Source organism: Equus quagga, chromosome 8 (genome assembly GCF_021613505.1).
Source record: "Equus quagga isolate Etosha38 chromosome 8, UCLA_HA_Equagga_1.0, whole genome shotgun sequence".
NCBI classification, from domain to species: Eukaryota; Metazoa; Chordata; class Mammalia; order Perissodactyla; family Equidae; genus Equus; species Equus quagga.
This window is the reverse complement of record NC_060274.1, coordinates 28259181-28279699: the sequence shown is the minus strand read 5'-3', so window position 1 is coordinate 28279699 and position 20519 is coordinate 28259181. Positions and strand designations below refer to the sequence as shown.

General features: G+C 37.4%; 1 protein-coding gene across 2 annotated transcripts in view; it reads right to left on the bottom strand.

The window, feature by feature from the left end:
- MAGI2 (membrane associated guanylate kinase, WW and PDZ domain containing 2) overlaps window positions 1–20519 on the bottom strand; it is a 1189042-nt gene that overhangs the window by 391725 nt on the left and 776798 nt on the right. For both annotated transcript variants that reach the window (XM_046668813.1, XM_046668814.1), the window contains exon 4: window positions 7538–7753. In XM_046668813.1, the coding sequence (XP_046524769.1) occupies window positions 7538–7753 (216 nt within the window). The remainder of the gene's footprint in view (window positions 1–7537; window positions 7754–20519) is intronic.

Genomic DNA, 20519 nt, shown 5'->3' with positions numbered 1-20519 from the left:
AAAGAAACAAATCTGGGATAAAATATTAGAATTAGGAAGAATTAGGGTAATGATTAACTATGCTTCTGATTTTTGAGATGATATATCAATTGAGGAAGCAGCAATTCCCAATCCTACAAAGAAATTACTTTTTATCTGTAATATTTGTAACCAAATTGAATCTCATCTATTCAGGGGGCTAGCCAGGGAATTGTGAATTACTAAGAAAGCATATTCAAAACCTCAAAGTTATGTTTCATATATATCTAAAATCCACTCTTGGTTACAAGTTGTTTCAAATGTTTAAGAGCATTAAAAGAACAAAAGGAGAAATCATGAAAATAGAAAATTCAAGGTCTATGAGCGGAAGATGACAAAGAAAAAAAAATCCCAAGGTAGAAAAAACTAAATTGGAAAGAATCAGTAGAAAGATTAGCAGAGGAAATTATTTCCCATTAACAGGGGAGAAGGGTTGTGTTAATTAGTATACTTTCTTCTTTCTGAAATATTTAATTTTTAACATTTTAATAAAAGTAGACCAGAATAATGGTGATAAAATGAATCCTCACAGCTTCGAAATTGTATATGTTGTATGATTTTCATAATGTAATGAATTCTAAAGATATTTATCATATAGAAGCAAGTCTTTCAAATCCTCAACTAACTTTGGGATGAGACAAACTGACATAAGTACTGAAAATACTCAAAGACCAAAGCAAGATATGAAATGAAATATAGGACAGGCATGTACAATATTTTTTAGATCTTGGTTTCAAAATTCTGGGAAAAAGTCAGGAGATTAGTGCTATATGAAACATAGCATCACCTTCTGAAGTTTTAGGAACAGCAAAGGGGCTGAAAGAGAAAAAGAAGATGACTTTGTTTAATCTTGATCTTGATAATTCAAGTGCTATTCTTCGGGGTCAAATTGGAGTCAAGGTATTTTTTGATGAGAGAAAGAAGTCAATTAGGAAGAAAAAGATAAGGCTGCTATTCCCAGCAATGGGGCTATGTAGAAGGAACGAGTGTGCAGAGAGACCTGTCTTTACAGACAAAGGCAAGCCCTCAGCCAGAAATAACTAGAGCAATCTCTGTCTGACAATAAACTAGCTGAGATTTCAGACTGAAATTACAATCACTTCTACGAGAGGAAATATGAGACAAGAAAATGGAACACAGGGTGAACATCAGACCCAGAGAGAATGGATGACTATGATTAGAAATAAGCTCAGACTCTAAGAACGCCTGGAGAACCTAATGACGCTCATTTCCACTAGTCCACAGGCTTTCTGTAAGTGCTGTACAAACCTGACTGTTACCTGGTTGTTCTTGTTCCCCACTCCTCATTCACTTATCACATCTCTCTCTGACGCACATCACATAAACCCCCAGAGAAGCGGAAAACACTCTCCACAAAGGTCAAGCGCAAGATCCGGAAAATGCTGAATCACTTTGAGGGCATGAACACGTTTAAACAATGTATCACTTTCAGTTTAATCGCAAAGTGAGCCTGTCTTGATTCAAAGTGACATGAAACCAGTCATGATCCCATTTTTGCTTTCCACTGGTGTAGTTACAATTACTATTATAATGTCTAACCACAAACTCTAAAGAGATTTTATTGTTACTTTATAACGACACCTAGCTACTCGGAGTATTTAAAAATCAACTTTCAAATAATCCTCTTCAGAAAAGGTAGAATGCTCCTCATTTACGAATGGAATATTTAATTTTAGAAGATTAAAATAGCCCCAGAAATTTGTCCCTCCAATGGAAAAATAAAACCCAGTACTGTGTTTGGGAACAAGATCACAAAATTAAGCCTCCTCAAAAGATAAATAAGTAAATAAATAAAAGATAAAGCTCGGAGTGGGTGCACACATCGCAGTCTCTGTGAACCCACACAAAAATAAGCAGGGGACAGGCGTTGGGGTGGTTTCAGAGTGGGCCATTATTCACGGGAAAACAGCGAGATTCACTATGGAGCACATAATTCTTTTGACAGTGACAGGAGCTCATTCACAGACCCAGGACTGATGGTGCATGCACGGTCAGCGTGCCAAGCAGCACAGGACCTGGATGCCGGTCCCTAACGGTGAACTGAGATCATTGCTGAGGACACTCGGTGGTCACATAAGGGACACTCTGTTCCCTCTCTGGGAGATGCAGTTCATTTGCACTAATTGCGGGCTTGGGGGCCTGCGGAAGGCAGCTCTGTGTACGCATACTGTATTCCCTTTGTTGGCGAAGGTAGCTCTCACGGGCCCTGTTCCTCCTGGCATTGTGTGTGTGTGTGTATTAACAGAGAGATTTAGCTGCCTTTAAAATATATGTGCATCTCTAATTCTTTGCACTAAGCTTACTAATAGCTGGTGAGGGGAAGCTGCACTATAATAGTGAATTACTTTCCGGAAAAGTTTAGCAGATAATTCATGACATAAAAGAAATCCAAGAGAGCTTAACTCAATAACCATGGTTCACAGGATTTGCTTTTCTTTAGAAAAGTTTCATCTTAAAAAAAAAGTTCTATCTACTCATCTATTAACCTCTTGTCTATTTTTGGTATTTTCCCACAGTTAGAGAGACTGAATAATTCTCATCTCTAAGAATATATTTTTAAAAATATACTTCTGCATAATTTTCTTTAATTATCAAACAACTTTTGAAGGAATGTAAGATCAGGAATCTCGTATCTTTCAAATGAAGAAACAGTGCATGTTGAAGACACTGAATAATGTAAAATGAGCATGAATTAAATCTAATCACATTTACATAGTAAAACTTTAACATTCTCTAAAGGTTTCGTTGACTAAAAAATAAAGATTTACTAAGAACTTGAAATATTTAAAGGTATATACTAATAACTGAGACAGATAAACTAAAAAGTAGAAGTAAGCCCTGTCCTAACCATGTTTGCAGTATATGTGGGGACGCCAGACATGCACATCATGAAAGTGACCTACAAATACCAGGTTAACCAATAACTCCCAAAGGAATGGAAAATGTAAATAATTCAGTGATGGACAGTCTCAACTTTTCCTTATGGGAGTCAACAAGGGGGATATCAAAAATTGCTTTGAATTTTGAATAAAAGAATAGGAAGTTTGAATGTAGGAAAGAGCTTATCAGACAGGTGGAGGTGTTTTATGAGTATGGAATGTAGAGGACAGAAGAGAGTGGGGGAATAATAGGAGACAAAGCTAACAGCGATGCTGTAGTCAAATGTGGGAGCATCTGAGTGGCTGCCTAAGGAGTTTGAAGCAGTAGAATTAGGAGCCCATGCAAGTTTTGAGAACGATAGTTACATGACCCATTGCAGGCCTAAGAATCCCTAACTGATTGAGGAATAACAGGAAATTTGATAAGGATGGAGCCTGGAGGAAGGTAAGTCAGGCAAGGCACTGGTTCACAAATGAGGGGATAAAGCAGTGATGTAGGAGGGGCAGTGATACTTGGAAGGAAGAGATGAAAGCTAAAGGCCCAGCGATCTTTTGTACCCGATAATATATATCCAGCCTGGGGGAGGGAAGCATCAAAGATAATTCTGATCTATCTGGGCACAAAGAAGAATTAGAGAAATCAGGTAGAGGACTTTGTGAGTTGGTTTGCTTATTTGTTTTACGGGAGAAGAGTTTAAGCGGAATGTCGCATTTAAGTTGCTGAAAAAATGCTTAAGTGGGGCAGTCCATTGGGCAGTAGTTAGAAATATGGCCCTGGAACAGAGGAGAGTATTGAAGGCTGCAGGTATATCTACAGTATTTGAAGCCATGGGGCGGGATGTCAGTTCTAACAAGATGAAGATGTCTAAATATAGGTGAGGTTAACGTCAAGGGAAGGTTTCCTGGGGGTGTGAATTTTAAGTATCACTTCAAAGACAGATTCTCTAAGATGATGTAAGGATATATCATCCTTGCAAGCATCAGATCTAACACCACTGCCATGAACCCAATGAAGGACGAATATAACAGAATATACTGCAGATGAAATACACTGAGCTGCAGGATTGTAATTTCCCTTATGAAGGTCAGGAGTAACTTTGTCCTCAGCATGGTTAACGGCCCCAGAGAACTGTGGTGGAGAGAGGACAGATTCAGGTATCTTTGGGTCCAGATCTCAACTCTCCTACTAAATGAACCACTACCTTAGTGAAACACCTTCAGCTAAATTTCAGCAATCCATTTGTTAAGTAAACATGCCATGATTATGGGGTTAGAGATAATACGTATGCTATATGCCTAGAACAATGTAGGCATTCATTAAAGCAGAGTTGCCATTATTTGTCTTACTTTTACTTTTATTTTTGTAATTTTTATTTTTAACAAGGATAGAACTACATTTCTAAGGAGAGAACTACGTTGATTTCCATGACCAAAGTGACGTATGTCAGAAAGAAAGACATTTCTGATCTGAAATAATGAAAGATCGTTACATGGCCTTTTCTAGGTACTGTGGGTTAAATCCATGTGTTTGATATAATTCTGAGCAAAAAGAGGGAAGTTAGCATAAAATGAGTATTCACATATTTTATGTGAATTTTCATTGATAACGTTAGTGGAACTTCTTGGAAAAATTACATAGTTAAAGTGATCACTGACTGTACACAGATATGATCTGAAAGAAAAAGGAATGTATAATTCTAAGTATAAACTACAGTTCAAAGGAGAAAAGGTGAAGAAAATGAGTATAGAAATAAATTGAGGACTCCTCTAAAATCTTTATTTACATAGAGATAAAAGTTCATTTTGGTAAAGTATATAAGGAGTTAAAGATTGGTAGACTTGATGCTTAGATACATACAGAATATTATTAAAAAACTAAGGATTTTTTTATATCCACAGAGGGAAATAAGTTCACTTGTACATGATTTCCAGAAATGAAAGAAATAAGAAGTCGTTGGTAGGTAGAAATTTATAATGCCGCTTTTAAAGATGAACGGGTACAACAGTGGTCACGTGTCTACATATTTCTGAGAAATATATTCATGATTCTATTTGGTGATGAAAGACTCAGGATAGCATAGCAGCTAAGAGCATGGGTTCTGGATTCAGATTTCCTATATAGGAATTCCAGTTATCGGGCAAATTATTAACTGAAGGGTTCCTCAGCGTCCTAATCTGTGAAGCAAGACCTGGCTAACAGGACTGTTGGGGAAATTAAATGAACTAACACATATAATGAGGTTAAGGAGTTCCTAGCATCCAAAAGAAATTGATTATTATGTTTTCTTTTTACCATTATTATAAATATTTTTTGTAAAGAGATAAAGTTACCTCAGTAAGCTTTGCTCACTCTCCAAGTGTGCCTCATTGAGTACACTATTTATACTCTGAGTTGACGTTTAGTACAGGGCAGTGTTACCACACATTTAAGCAAAATTTTCTCAATATTGTTTGAAGTGTCCTATATCTGGAGAATGTGTATGGAAAGAAGATAAAGGCAGGAAAAAGACTCTGTGCTGGAGAAAAATGTGATGAAGTTCAAAAGGTGAAGGGTTGGGTCAATGTATGAGAGGGGGCAAAGAATATTCTAAAGTTTCTATTGCATAAACAAAGTAAAACAAAGACATTTCAAAGATGCGAGTTGTCAAAAGATTTCTAATAAGGGACAATGGACAAACTTTCTAATTTGGGGCTGTTTCTTCCACCTTGGAACACTGAGTGAAGAGCTGCCTAATTTATACATCTGTTATCTCTCATAATGGGAAAGAAAAAGACAGTGTAGGGGCCACTTGTCCAGCCAGGCTTACAGAACCACTGTTTGTGGCATCCGTTGACTATCTAGAGATGCTGGAGTTGTTCTCTACCATCCTCAGGCTGAGGGGTCCAGAGACAGTCATCCATCTAGGGCTGGTCAAGAAGTGTTCAATCAGTCCATTTTCCTTGAGGCCCTTAAAGACTTCCTAGCCGTAAAAATACCCCATTTCTCATGTCTAAGGTATGCATTTCAGAAGGAAATGGTACCTTCTAGATTCACTACTCTCCCCAATTATATAAATTTCTAGTTTAGGAATCTCTGGGTCAAGAATGCGTCATTTGATTTGCCCCATACAGAGTGGAAATGGAATAGAAACCAATGACCGGAGCCTAACCAAGGCCATATATTTTACATTTTAACTATAAGGTGCTAACTAGTAAGAAATTCTGCAACTACGCTTTGACCCCCAACTTCTTCTTTTGGGATGACTGCTTCCACTCGGTTGAACTGTTTTGCATCTCATATCAAAGATCCACTAAGGAAACTATGTACTATCAACTTCATTTAAATCAATAACATGATGAAAAGTAAATATTTTGACAAAGGTATTTCAGATTCAAAAAAGAGAAGGTATCTAATTGCTTAAAAATTACCAGATCATTTCCCATTAAACAAGTTACATTACGTATCTATGGTGACTCTTGGCATTTGTATCCAGAAATCAAGGATTACTAGGGTCAGAGAATAAGTTTTAACCAGTATATTAATGGAGGCTGTTATCCTCCTCTGACCAATCACAATGAAACCACTTGTTAAGGTTTTACACCTTGACTGGCACAGATTAGATTTTGGTCTCCTTATGTTCAATGAAGAACATTTTTGTAGGTATTATAAACAAGGAAGGTAAAAATAAGCTTATGAAACTTTTATTTTATAAGCAACTGAACATGAAATTCAAATACCATAAAAGGAGCACAGTGATAAATAAAAATATAGACACTGAAGTAGTTGTAGGAAATATCTTAAGAATAAGCTTAGAGGCTAAGAGAATGCCATAGTTTTATTTTGGTAACATTTAATTATAGACAATGTTATGAAAAAATCTACTTTATAAATAAAAAATTCCACTCCACTAGTAATAAGCATAAGAAAATAGCAAATCCATACCTTGCACCAACATACTTTATATATGTCTAATATTCTTTACATATGTGATACAGTAGATCACAAATTAAAGGGGTGACAAGTCTTTTCCTTGTCCAAGGGTGCGTGACCTCACAATGTCACTGTATAAAGATGCTTTCTCCACTCTGCCAGATTGGGTGGCAAGAGTGGAGATACGAACAAATGTGCTTTCTGGAGCTGTGGTCATTTTGAGGACTGTATTCACTGAAGTTGTTAACTAAATCACATCACACAACCTCTATTGACAGCACTGAGAGCATGCGGAGATTTCTAAGGCTAGATTTCATCTAATATTGATTAGCAAAGACCTCAGAACTTTACCCAATCATATTCATGACCTGTAACACTTTCTAAGAGGTTTAAACCATTCACTATACTGCCATTATTATATAAGGGAAACCAAAAATTGAGGGAGTTGAATGAATTGCTTGATATGTCAAAATTAAAACTAAAAAAATTGGAAACAAGAATCTTGGCCTTTCCATTTGATGTCATAATCTTCTCTCTCTGAAGTTAACTGTAATCATATATATATATATATATATATATATATATATGTACATGTCTGAACATATATATATGTGAAGAAAATACACATGCATTTAAACACATAGATATAAGACATATTTGGTAACATCCAAAAGAGTAGATGGACCTATAAAACATGTAAATGACTAACCTGGTGTCACTCCTCCTCCGTTCCCATTGACCACAGGCCTCTCCTCCTCTTCCCCCTCGGGCGGCTCTATACTTGCTTTCTCCATGTTGCTCACCGACTTATTCCTCTTCCGTTTTCCTTCAGCGGTTGGAGTGGCTCCCGGAAGTATCTGGTCTGTTACATTTAATAATAATGGTGCTGGTTCTGCTGGAGGCTTCGGGGTACCGTAGTAATTGTCTGCAAATGATACCAAAACATTATGGAGTTAAATATTTCTCCTACTGTGTGCATAATTCGTAAAGAGTGGAAATTATATTGATAAATTTTTATCCTATTTTATGCATATATATGTATTTTGATATACATATATATGGTTTTGTATCTTTTCATATTTTTATATATCTTTATTTGTTGCTTCTATTGTACCGGGCTTTAATGATTAAATAACGATACAGATCTATCTTCATTCTCACCTTTGTGCCAAACTAAAATATATTTATGTATTAGTCTCATATGGTACATAGCAATTTCAAAATTATTCAAAAATCTTTGATAACAAGCCTTGATTATAACCTCATAAATATAATTATGTCTGAATAAGGGTACAGGTAACTGGTTTTTAGCAAATCTCACAACATTCTGGAAAGGCAAACACACTGTGCTTTTCTCCAGCTTTCAGAGGGTGCTGGCTTTTGTCCTTGCCGTGTGCAGCATTCTGCCCAGAGTCAATCTCCATGCCATGTAGCGTTCCCATGGCTGCTGACAGTGGGCCTGCTGCTGTAATCGTTCTCAGATTACCACAGCCCCTTTTCCCACAGCTTCATGATGAGAGCTCTGGAATCATTTGTTTCTCTCATCAGTCTGTGAGACTTCTGAAAGAAGGAGACTAACTTTTATTTATCTCTGTAACAAGAACCTGGCACATAGTAGGTATGGAACAAATGCTTACTAAGTGAACATTGTTATATATTCAAGGCAAATTATTTTATGTAAAATATTCTAAAATTTTGATTGCTAAAGACCATAGTCGTGTTTTTTTGCTTTTGCTTTTTTCCTTTTCCTTGTTTTTTTTTTTTGAGGAAGATTAGCCCTGAGCTAATATCTGTCACCAATCTTCCTCTTTTCACTGAGGAAGACTGGCCCTGAGCTAACATCCATATCCATCTTCCTCCACTTTATATGTGGGACGCTGCCACAGCATGACTTGACAAGTGGAGTGTAGGTCTGCACCTGGGATCGGAACCAGTGAACCCCCGGCTGCCAAAGCAGAACATGCAAACTTAACTGCTGCACCCCCAGGCCGGCCCCCATAGCGGTGTTTTTTAAAATGAAAATTATACTTGTATCATTGACTTCAAACTTATATTGGTGTTTTCATGTCATTGAATAACTTATGAACTCATTTGTTCACTCATTCATCAAAATCTTTATTTAGCACTGACTATGCACCCAGGCGCTAGAGCATGTTTGAGAGAAAATGATGAATATAATACAATCCTTGTCTTCCAGATGCTCAGTGGTCTGGTGTGGAAGACAGGTACATCTGACATCACGCAGATAAACATAACAGCAAGTAGGATTAACATGGTGATCAAGGAGGCACAGAGGAGTAAGCTGCCTCACCACTACGAGGCCACCGAACGCAATGGGAGCGCAGTGTGCTGTGAAAGAAACAACCCTTAAGTAGAAGTCATGGGATCTTGACTTGGTTTTGCTAGATAACTACAATTCACGCAAGTTACTTAACCTCTGTAAGGCACAATTTCTTCGTCTATAAACTGAGAATAGCAATACTTATAATCACCTGTGTTCTGGGTTGCAAATCAACCAAAACTTGCTTTAGTAACATTAAATGTAACAGGGACGTGAGGACAAGATACAAGATGTCTAGTGGAGGGAAGAGGCTGAAAAACCTTGGGGAAAGTGGGCAGAAACAAAGGGACACCCAACTTGCCTCTACTGGCCCTGGACTCTGAAGGTCCTAGCTGGTTCCAGTGCCACGGGCACTGCCCTTGCCAGCCACTGCCTCCCACACTCTCCTCAGCAGCTCTGATTCACTCATTACTGGGAAACCTCTCAGGCAGGGTCGTCTCATTGGCTGAGCCTCAGTCACAGGAGAACGTTGGAGCTGCCAAGTCAGCGGGAGAGAATCTCTGCTCTCCTCTGATTTGGGGAGAGGAAGAGGACCCCTCCCTTCCATCCCTCTTACCCCAGGGCTCTGCCCAGGCAGGTGGGTTCTTGGGGTGCTGGGTCGGCAGAAATGACAAACATCCACTACACCTGCTCTCCTCACTGGGTTGTTGTGAAGATGAAGTGAGAATTGCTGAGGAAGAGCTTTACAGATGTAAAATGACAGTGGTTTTAATGGCCGTGTAAACCGCATGCTGGTACAAGTGAGAGAATGTTCTGAAGGCTACCTGTGCCTCTAAGGCTTTGCTCATTTTCAGATATTCACAGTTGTAAGGGTAATACAAGAAAAAAAATTACCACGTCAAGTGGTTCTTACACATGTAGAACTTTTATACAGAAGTCTGCTAAGTGGGTCAAATACATTTTGCTAAAGGTTACTTTCTAACTTGAATTTAGAGCATTTCAAATGAATCCGATCTTTAAAAGGATGGGCTAAATTCTAAGCAAACAAAAACTGCTAGTTGCTCCCTAGAAACCTGTGAGTTGTTATTGCATCAGCATCCATAAGGGCTAGCACCATTCTCAGTACACCGCTCTGCTTTCTAGGGAGTCTCAATATTACTTCTTATCTAACAAACATAATGTAAAACTGTTCATGTCTCAATTAATTACATAATTTTAAGTAGTACCGTGAGATCTTTAGTGCCTTTAAGTATATACATCATACCAAGAAAAATGGATCACACTTCAGTGGTTTTTATTTCCATTTGTTTTTATGGTTTAACTCTCCCTGAAGTAGAAAAAGAACCTTTCACTAATTAGAAATAAATGCATAGCTTAGGCTAAAAATAAATATTAAGTAATAGATCCTGTTGAATTTATATGGCGAAATAATTACACCTATTGGCGTGTGATGTGATTGTAAATTATATAGCAATATTCTACTTGTACAATTTGATTTATGAAATTAATACCTCAGATTAAATTTTAGAGTACTAATCGTTAGTTAAGATGTTAAGGTGATCTTTACCAGCAATGATAACAGCAATTGGAAAGAGGCACAGAAATAACCCATACAGTTACTACACTCGAGAAATATAATTCATGGAGAATAGGCTATTACCCTAAACCCAATGCACAGAACAGGGAAACTAGAAATATCTTCACCAAGTAGCAGAATGAGCCAGGTGGTCACGTAGCTGGGTCACTGAAATGACTCACTGATGTAAGTGTACACAAATCCATATGCTAAGGATAAAATGTGCCTTTAGGTAACATATCGGCGTGTTTTCAGAAAAAAATAAACACCCAAACTATTTTTAAATATAAATTGCAAACACTGTCCCAAGAAGAATGAAGTACCTCTATGCACAGTGCCAGCACTGAGCAAGCCTAAAATCTCAAGCTACCATAACGACATGGTGTAACGTTTAACCGCACAGATCGCGGGTAGGTAAACCTGACTTTGAATCCTGTGTTCCTTAACCTGGCTGCCTTTTTATGTTCTTAAATCGAGTCAGTTAAAGTGGGAAAGTGTGGCTGTAAGATGACTACAGTCACAAAAGCAATCACAATGACCACCACTATATTGCCATTGCCGCCACCACAGTGGGCTGAGCTGGACAGTGTGACGGGCATTTGGCTGATGTGCTCTTGTACCAAGCGGAGATTAGAACAATCTCACCCCATAGTGTTGTTATAAAGATTGATGATAATGACTGGATCAGAATAGGTGCTCACTACATGGTGGCTACTTCTGGCATTTATTCATCACAAACATTGTGAAGTCATTCTGCCTGGGCAGTTAAAAGAAAATGGAGGCTCTAAAAAAATGAAACTATTTCCCAACATTATATGTGAAGCAAGTGGAAAACTTACATGTGTTTGATTTAAGAACCTCATCTCTTTTCAAAATACTATATTGCCTCTCAAGAGGAAAAAAAAAAAGTGTGATGCAACTTGCAACCTGCCCAGAACTGATGCTAGAGGATTTCATTCAAAGCCACAAACACTGAGCACAAACGTATCACTTTCAAAAGGAAAAGACAATAATTGTTACCAAGCCAAAAGTCAGGGACATTTTAGGCAATTTTTTTCCTCCCCTTCCCAAGAAGTGTATGCGTGTGTGTGTGCGTGTGTGTGTGTGTGTGTGTTTAGAGGGGTTGGATGGGGATAATAGACTTTTCAAGCCCACTTTTCACTGAATACATTTGTGCAGATCATCCGTAACTTGCAATGGAGTTATGTCCCAATAAACTCATTAAATTGAAAATACTGTAAGTTGAAAATGCATTTAACACCCCTACCTTACCAAACATCATAGCTTAGCCTCGCCTACCTTAAACATGCTCAGCACACTTGCATTAGCCTACAGTTGGGCAAATCATCGAACACAAAGCGTCTTTTATAATAAAGTATTGATATCTCAGGTAATTTGTTGAATACTGTCCTTAAGTGTATTGGTCGTTCACCCTTGTGATCCCAGGGTGACTGGGAGCTGTGGCTCCCACTATCCAGCATCACGAGAGAGGATCGTGCAGGAAGTCACCAGCCCCGGAAGACATCAAAATTCAAAATTGGAAGTACAGTTTCTACTGAATGCGTATCGCTTTCGCACCATCGTAAAGTCAAAAAATCGTAAGTCGAACCATCATAAGTCAGTGACCACCTGTATCTGTAAAGAATGACATATCCATTAGCAGTTTCATGTAAGTTTAATATAAAATTTCTCTTGCTTTGTTGTTGAATATGATGACAAAATGGAAATGACCTATAAAATTGCTCACTTAGTTCTACCATAATTAGGATAATCTATAAATTTACATAACCTTATTTTTAATCAAAGCCTGAAAAAGAAAAGAGGCAATTATTTGAGGAACTTGATTTATTTATTCTTCAGCTTTTTAAGTACTTACAAGAACGAATATTTTTTCATATAGTTACAAAAGAGTGAAACAGGGTGAATGCACTCATTTCTGACATTATAAATATGGAAAAGCTTTCTAGAAATTTGAATACAAAGGATAGTCTATAACATGTCAGTAATTGGTTTTATAATAATAAAAAACATTTAATAAATGGTCATTTACACTGGATATTATGCTAATTTCTTGCAAAGGGAGACGGACTAAAACTGGTTACATTGTTGTGAACTCGCATGCCGAAGGAGTCCTTGGAGAATCTAATCCATCACCCACTTTTATGCAGACCCATTCCTAAGTCATCCAGAAGAGATGAAAACAGCCTTCTAAATAATTTTTCATATACTACCCTTGAAAATTATCATGGAATTACTCCTCTGCCTTCTCCACACTCGTTAGACTGAATAACCTTTTCAAAAAGTCTTTAAATCTTTTATATAATGTTTTTGTCTTTCTTCTGACCCTTCCAAGGTTTTTTTTAACCCCCCCCCCCACATTGTTTTTAATAGTGAAGACAAGGGAAAAAAGGAATAGGAAACTATTTCAATAAATTATAACCTGTTCCCTTTGGGTAATAAACATCACAATAGTATTTTCTGAGAGGCATTATATTCTTTATGCCTTTAAATTCTGATATTATGATAAGAAGTAGGAAAGACACCAAAAACTAATTCTAGGTAGGGGGAAATTTAAAAACGCTAGGAGCAAACTGAAATACTTATGTCCAACATCCTTTCTCTTTAAACAGGATCAGTTTTCATGATAGAAACACGTGATCTGCTATTTAGTTCATTTGGCTTTTTAAGTAGTAGACTCAGATGCTGACCATTGTGTCAGTCCTTTGGCTGTATAATAATAATACATGTAGGTTTTGTGTCAAATAACCATGATCACTCCATATGGCACCCAAGTGAAGATGGGTGTTAGGTGATGTTCCTGTCTTCAAGATACCTCATAGATTAAGGTCTTGACCTCCATTCCTCTCCAATATGCTCCTTGCTTTCATTCCAATTTTGATAGCCAGAAAGAGTCAATTTTGGGTAATGGTTTAGTGAGAGAGAGATGATTGCCTACAGGGATCCTGGGACATGCATACAACATACCCCATCATTGGGATCCCCAGAGAGCTTGAGAATATGCGCTTGTGTTGGAAACGTTTGTCAAATTTAAGTGGTTGAGAATCTCATCATTTGTTTGTTACAGTTTTGTAAATGGAGCAAATAAATTGATACTTGCCCTAACAGCACCTGCAAAATTTGACTCTGACATTAAACAGAACGAAGAGATTCAGAGCTCCAGATCTACTCATAATTAATTATGTTAGAAAACCCACCAGAACATAAGTAAACAATCATTTTTATCCACATCAGAAATTTAGCTTTGTATTACCAGAAACAGATAAATCATGAGAGGATTCTGAATTCAAATTGCTTTTTGTTTTTTGGTGAGGAAGATTGTCCCTAAGCTAACATCTATGCCAGTCTTCCTCTATTTTTCACATGTGGGCTGCTGCCACAGCATGGCTTATGAGTGTGCAGGTCTGTGCCTGGGATCGAACCCGTGAACCTTGGGCTGCCAAAGCAGAGCACACGAACTTAACCACTACACCACTGGACTGGCCCCTCAACTCAAATTTTAAAACATGTATAACATATTACACAAAGGATAGTAACGAGTTAAAATTAGTACTAAAAATCATCATGACTCATGTCAACCATGGCAAGAATCACAGTCGTGTGGCTTCAGAGTTAGAAAATTAGAAATTCCGTAAATACAAAACAAAATTGGGCAATGCAACCTGGCAAATATGCTACTTTTCTAAAATTGCACTTTCCTACCGGAAAATATGACACAAAGTCTCACTTCAGAATGCGTTTGTCAACTGATTTATGAAGTTATTTTTGTATAAGTAGCTCTGATATTTAAATTTGGTCTCCCCCAAAATGGTATCATTTCCTCGTCATGTCATATGTAGTTTATGGGTTGAAACCAAGATACTAAAACTCTCTGACCTCAAAAGCTACTACTGTCTTTTCCTCTTGTGGCAAAAAGCATTAATCTCACATATGCTGGAAATAGGAAAAACATCAAAAATGGTATTTTGTCATTGCTACCTGTACTGAACCGTAAATTGCTGAATTTTGTGAAAATTCAATGTTGAATGCAACTTTCAAAAAGTGCACCATTGTGCAAATGATGTGAAAATTTCTGTTTTTTCATGTGTGGAATTGAATTATTTTGCAATTTAATTATTCTCCGCTTAAGAACTGCAAGTTTATTTTAAATTAAATGGATGCTAGTTTCACGACATAATCCCCAATGCCATACATTCTGAATTGTACTGTCTTCAACTGTCTGTCAATACTCTCCAGAAATCACGTAGATGGTTTAATCCTCCTAACATTTTCTGAAATTTATTTGCAGGTTCTCAGAAGATTCCTGTGGTCAATCTGACTGAATTTCCATTTATCCACGTTAGCCAATGTGGACAGGCACTGGACAAATCTTTGCGAAATGTAGCTGTCCATAGACTGACAATGGTAGGTGGTTTGCTTATTTAAAGGAAATCTGATAGCATTCCCTTAGTGATTTGTCCCTTCAGGCGTTATTCAGAAGAGGTCAGAACATTTCCTATCTGTACCAAATAACATATATAAAGAAATTATGCAAGAAATCCTCAAGAGAACAGAAAGAAGTTACACCTGATTTTTCAAAGTCAAATATATGTCTGATTTCCAAGTAGAGCATTTGAACATTTCTAATTATAGTAACATAAAATAATATACAAGCCCAATTCACAAGCATATTGCATTTAAATAATATTAAGTCCTTTGGAACAGCACTGTCTAAGAAAAATGTAAAGTGAGCCACAAATACAGGCCACATACGTAATTTAAAATTTTCTAGTTAGCCACACTAAAAAAAGAAAAAGGAAGATGGCAATTATTGTAATCATAGATTTTACTTCACCCAATATATCCAAAATATTATCATTTCAACACATGACCAATACAAAAAGCTATGAATGCCATATTTTTACTTTTTTCCTTACTAAGTAGTCAAAACCCCGTGTCTAGTTTATACTTAACAGCAAATCTGAATTCGGACAAGCCCCATTTCAAGCGCTCAGTCACCATATGGGACTAGCGTCTACTATACTAGACAGCACAGCCCAGACAATCCTTTTTCTCCAACAACATTTTAGGTCACCATGTAATCACCTGAGTGGCTCGTTTTTCTCACAAACCATAATATGGAAATCTCTGCTTTAAATGACTGAGAAAACTGAGTAAACATCAAAGCACAATAACAATTTCAGGCGACACCACGTCAACGATATCTCATTTAATTGCTTTGCTGCACTGTGTTTGTGTAAAATATTATTAAGCACCCAACAGACATACATTTCTTAGCAATGCTGTTCCATCCTGCTACCTAATTTTATTACTCCATTTCAACTTGAAAAATCCACTTTTGACTTTATTATCAAGTTGTTATAGGTTAGAAGGTGACAAAACAACCAATGTTTCCAGTAAATAATGTACATATGGACATGTGTGAGGACCCTGTCTGGATGTTCAATAACAGGACTGGAGAACTCTCTTTATCACTAACTCACAACCCAGAGAGAGAGGAATTGTCCACTCACGGTAACAGCGTAAACAGAGAAATGACTCACTTTGTCATCCTCCCTCTTGTGGTCTCTCTGGTAACATGCTCTCATTTTGAGCATCCGTAGTGTTTAGTACCCAGTGCCACATTCTTCTCTCATCAGGCTCCTACTTGCATACCTCATGTTCACGATTCCAGTTGTGTTTTTCTTCTATACAGTACACGTGTCCCATTTCCAATTTCCTTTGGGTCTTGCTAAGTGACTAGGTTGCCTCTCTGATGAACTAATTTAAACAAAGATGCACATGCTAAAATTGGCTTAACATAGCCCAAATAATGCTTGCATTTTAACAGTATTTAAAACTCTAATCCAAAAGGTTAATTATGACATTTGGGCTATTATTGGCCAACTAGAAGGGAGACCATTTTCAGAAGAGCCTTTGGTGCTCTCATATCACAAGAGACATGCTCTCCCGGGCAGTCAGGGCACCTGGGGGGGTCCATGTGATGACGTTTGGGGAACCTCAGCTAAACCTCAATGCAAATATTCTTGGAAAAGAGTTCTAAGAAAAAATAATTTAGATTATGATTCTAGTTAGTAATAAATTTATGTGTCTACTTTTTTGAGTAGAAACCATTTGCAATTGTTTTTAATACAATTAATTGTTTAAATTTATAAGTGTCTAGTGAGTTCAGTGTTTAAGAGACATTCCCTCAAGACTCAGTAAATAAGAAAGTGGAAGTGAAATTTTGACAAATCTTCAAATGGGCATTTGTACAAAGCTCAGTATATTCCTGTGATAGCCACCTTGACTAAATTTACCTCTTCAAAAACTGATAAATGAAACTAAACCTTTCAAGGACAATATTGGTTTCTCACACATCATTTATGGCTTGTCATATAACTTCCTTCTCTCAATGGTGCTATTAACTGTGATACTATAAAACTTCCAAGAAATTAGGAGACCTCTAAGACCTTCCTTTATTCTGTCTTGCAAGAACACTACCCAGCAAAATTCTGATTAATCTTAATTTGATTATTGGTTAGTGACTAAAGAAATTTGCCAAATATCTAATTTCTAATCCTCAGTTGTTGATAAAAGTCAGAAAAGCAATATGAAAGAATTGTATTTCTATTCGGAGAATCTGTCTGCTGGATTCTCCCAAGCTTGGCCTAGTGGAAAGAGCTCAGCCCACAGTCAGAGGATCTGGGTTCTAAGAGAACTTCTACCACCAACTTCCTAAAGGATCTCAGAGTAGACATCTCATTTGTGAAAGGACAGAATTGGTTCATAGTTCTAAAGTACTCACCTCCAAAATTCTGCAATGAAAATTTTTAAGGGATGTAATGACAACAGGTTATATTTTCTGCCCTCATATTAGAAAGTCCTGAATCGACAATGAACTGAGAATGACAACAAACTACCCAACAATTTGAATTACTTGAGAGCCTAGACTCATTTGCTTTCTTGACATAAATGTGGAGAACTGTCATTTTACTCTCTCTTCATATTTCTTTGCACATTCCCTTCTGGGAATGTGGTTGTGGTTGCAGAGTATTTCTATTTTTGTTCCAAGCCTTTCATTGCCTCCATCCCTCTAGGTGAATTAGATAGTCCCTAAGTATATCCCCATAGGATGGAACTATGATTACTTTGTGGAAGGCCATATATGTAGCACTTCAGCTTTATTTTCTAGAACATGTGACACTTAAAAAAAATTATGATTTTTTTTAAAGACTCAACATTTTCATTGTGATCATCTTGTGATCTTTGAGACACTTACAAACATAAATCCTAAATGTTAGAGTATGGTTAATGTTAGCAGCAATTTAGATGTAAGTAGAACCAATATAAACTGGGAAAACAATGATCAACCCAAAAAGCTAAAGAAAATAAGAGTTTTTGGTATCTAACTGTAGGCTTTGTCTATATAATGCTAGCAAGTCTTGAATAATGCAGACTTTTTTTTCTTTGAATATACTCACAACCTATGAAAATCAACCTCATGATAAAGAAAAGCTTTTGTCAGAACTCCCAGTCAGAACTACTGGCAGTTTATATTTAAAACTCCAGAAACCAACCATTAATTCTTTAGAGATGTATGTTTTGAGGTACACCTCCCCCACTCCTCAAATTTTTGCATTATAGCTTTGCCTTTCACATCACCCTTCTCATTCTGAAGTAAATTATGAAAGTACTAGAAATAAGAGTTTATTGTAGAAGAATTATTGTATTAATGAAGAAAATGTAGGGGGAGAAACGCATGGGTCAAAAAAATATCAGAAAATAAATAGAAAGAAATTAAGAAGAATAATAAGGAGACGGAAGAAGAGGAGAAGAAAGAGTTCAAGGAAAATGTGGAAAAGGAAGAAGATGAGGAGGACTAGAATGAGGATACGGAGGACGAGGAGGAGGAGGACCATGATGTGCCTTTCCACAAAGTTGTAGACTTCCAACATGATTCCTGAGGTGACATTCTGGTCCAAAGCCATGCATATGTGGCCACCTATCATCACCTGATAACTGATAACTCACTAAGCTACACTGTCCAATATGGCAGCCACTTGCTACATCTGGCCATTGAGGACTTGGAATGTGGCTGGTTATAATTACGATGTGATGTAAATGTAAAACCCACACTAGATTTTGAAGAGTTAGTATAAAAAAAAAAGGAGTGAAGCATCCCAGCAACCATTTTTATGTTGATTACATGTCAAAATGATAATATTTAGATTGCATAATGTTGCAATTCCTAGACTGGTTCTGAAAAAAGTAAGACTAGATAAGTAGTCAATTACTGGTAACAGGTAATGATATCCATAACTAATAAGAGTGGGTGAAGGTGAGGGTAAGAGTCAACCCAAAGGGCAGGACAGCAATAGAAACTTGATTGACAAGAGGCTCAGTCAAGAAGAGGGTTCAAGGGTCACAAGGGAGGTTGAGGCCCTCATCAGCTGATGAAGCCAATGAGAGATGAGTGATGGGAGATGGAGAGGTCATCATGCATCCAGTCATACTGTGATCCATTCAGCAAATGTTTACTGAGTGCCTACTACATGCCAGGAACAGGTTAACACATGGCACAGTGGTGAACAAAACAAGCAAGTCCTCTTTGAAGCTTACCTTCTACGGGGGGAGACAGACATCAATCAACCACACAAATACAAAATTACAAACTGACAAGAACTATAAAGGTCAAATGGTGGCATTTTGAGAACTCTAAGAAGAGTCCAAGTTAGGCTTATTCAGAAAAACAAAAAAGGAATTATGATTGGGCACCCAACGCCCTCCCTCCATCTGACCCCAAATATTTCCAGATCAATTCAAATCTTTAGGAAGTGCATATGGCTTCTCTAACAACAAGGAATAAAATTTCTCCGTTGTTCCTGAAACTTGTCCCAAGGACTTCCCTGAAGGTCAAATGACTAAACAGTATGGGAGTTGATATATGTGTGAACACGTGTGATTTGTGTGTGTGCATGTGTGGATGTGTTCTCCCAAAATATAAACCAAGTTGCTTGTAAAAGCTAATTGCAAAATTTCTGGTAAGCAGTTAGTCAGATAAGTTCCCTCATTCTCAATTTAACCAAGACAAAGTCCATGTCGTAAAATATTTCTAATATTCCACTAACTCAAGGACTCCATGGTGTGAAACCTAACATTTATTTTTGGATGATATAAAGCAAACTGAAGGTCGATCTGATGGCAGGTTTAACGCGGTGACTGACCTTCTCACCCCTTGGTACTACAGCAATACAGCCTTTCTTTTCAGACTGATGACCAGTGTGGACTAGTCATTCCCTGCTTCTGACTGGGGATGGGAGTGGAGTCAGTGAAGGGACAGCTTCCCCAGTGACGTGTAAGTTGAGATTAGAAAGGTGAGAAGAATCAGATAAAGGTTCAAGGGGGACAGGAAGGAAGAACATTCCAGGCTTGGGGGGATAAATTTGCAAAAGCACTGACTCTGGAGGCAGAAGTGTTCCTTGGAAGAACTAAAAAGAGAACAATGTGGTTCATGCCAACAATAAGGGGGAGTCCGGAGGTTAGCGATCATATGGAGTCTGAAAAGTTTTGTTAAAGATCTTGGTTAATTTTCAAAAAGTTAAAGGGAAGGTTTTAAAAGGCATTCAGACTTGTTTCTAGAGTAGATTGCCAGGCTCCAGCATGTAGAACAGATTAGAAACAGCGAGAGGGAAAGTCTTGAGGTCAATGAGGGGTCTATTGCAGAGGAGCAGTGATGGTAGCTTGGGCGAGTGGGAGGTGGTGGATATGGGGACAACAACGAGGCTTAGTTAAGTTTCAAAGAATAATGTTTAGATAGGAACTAATATTAGCCAC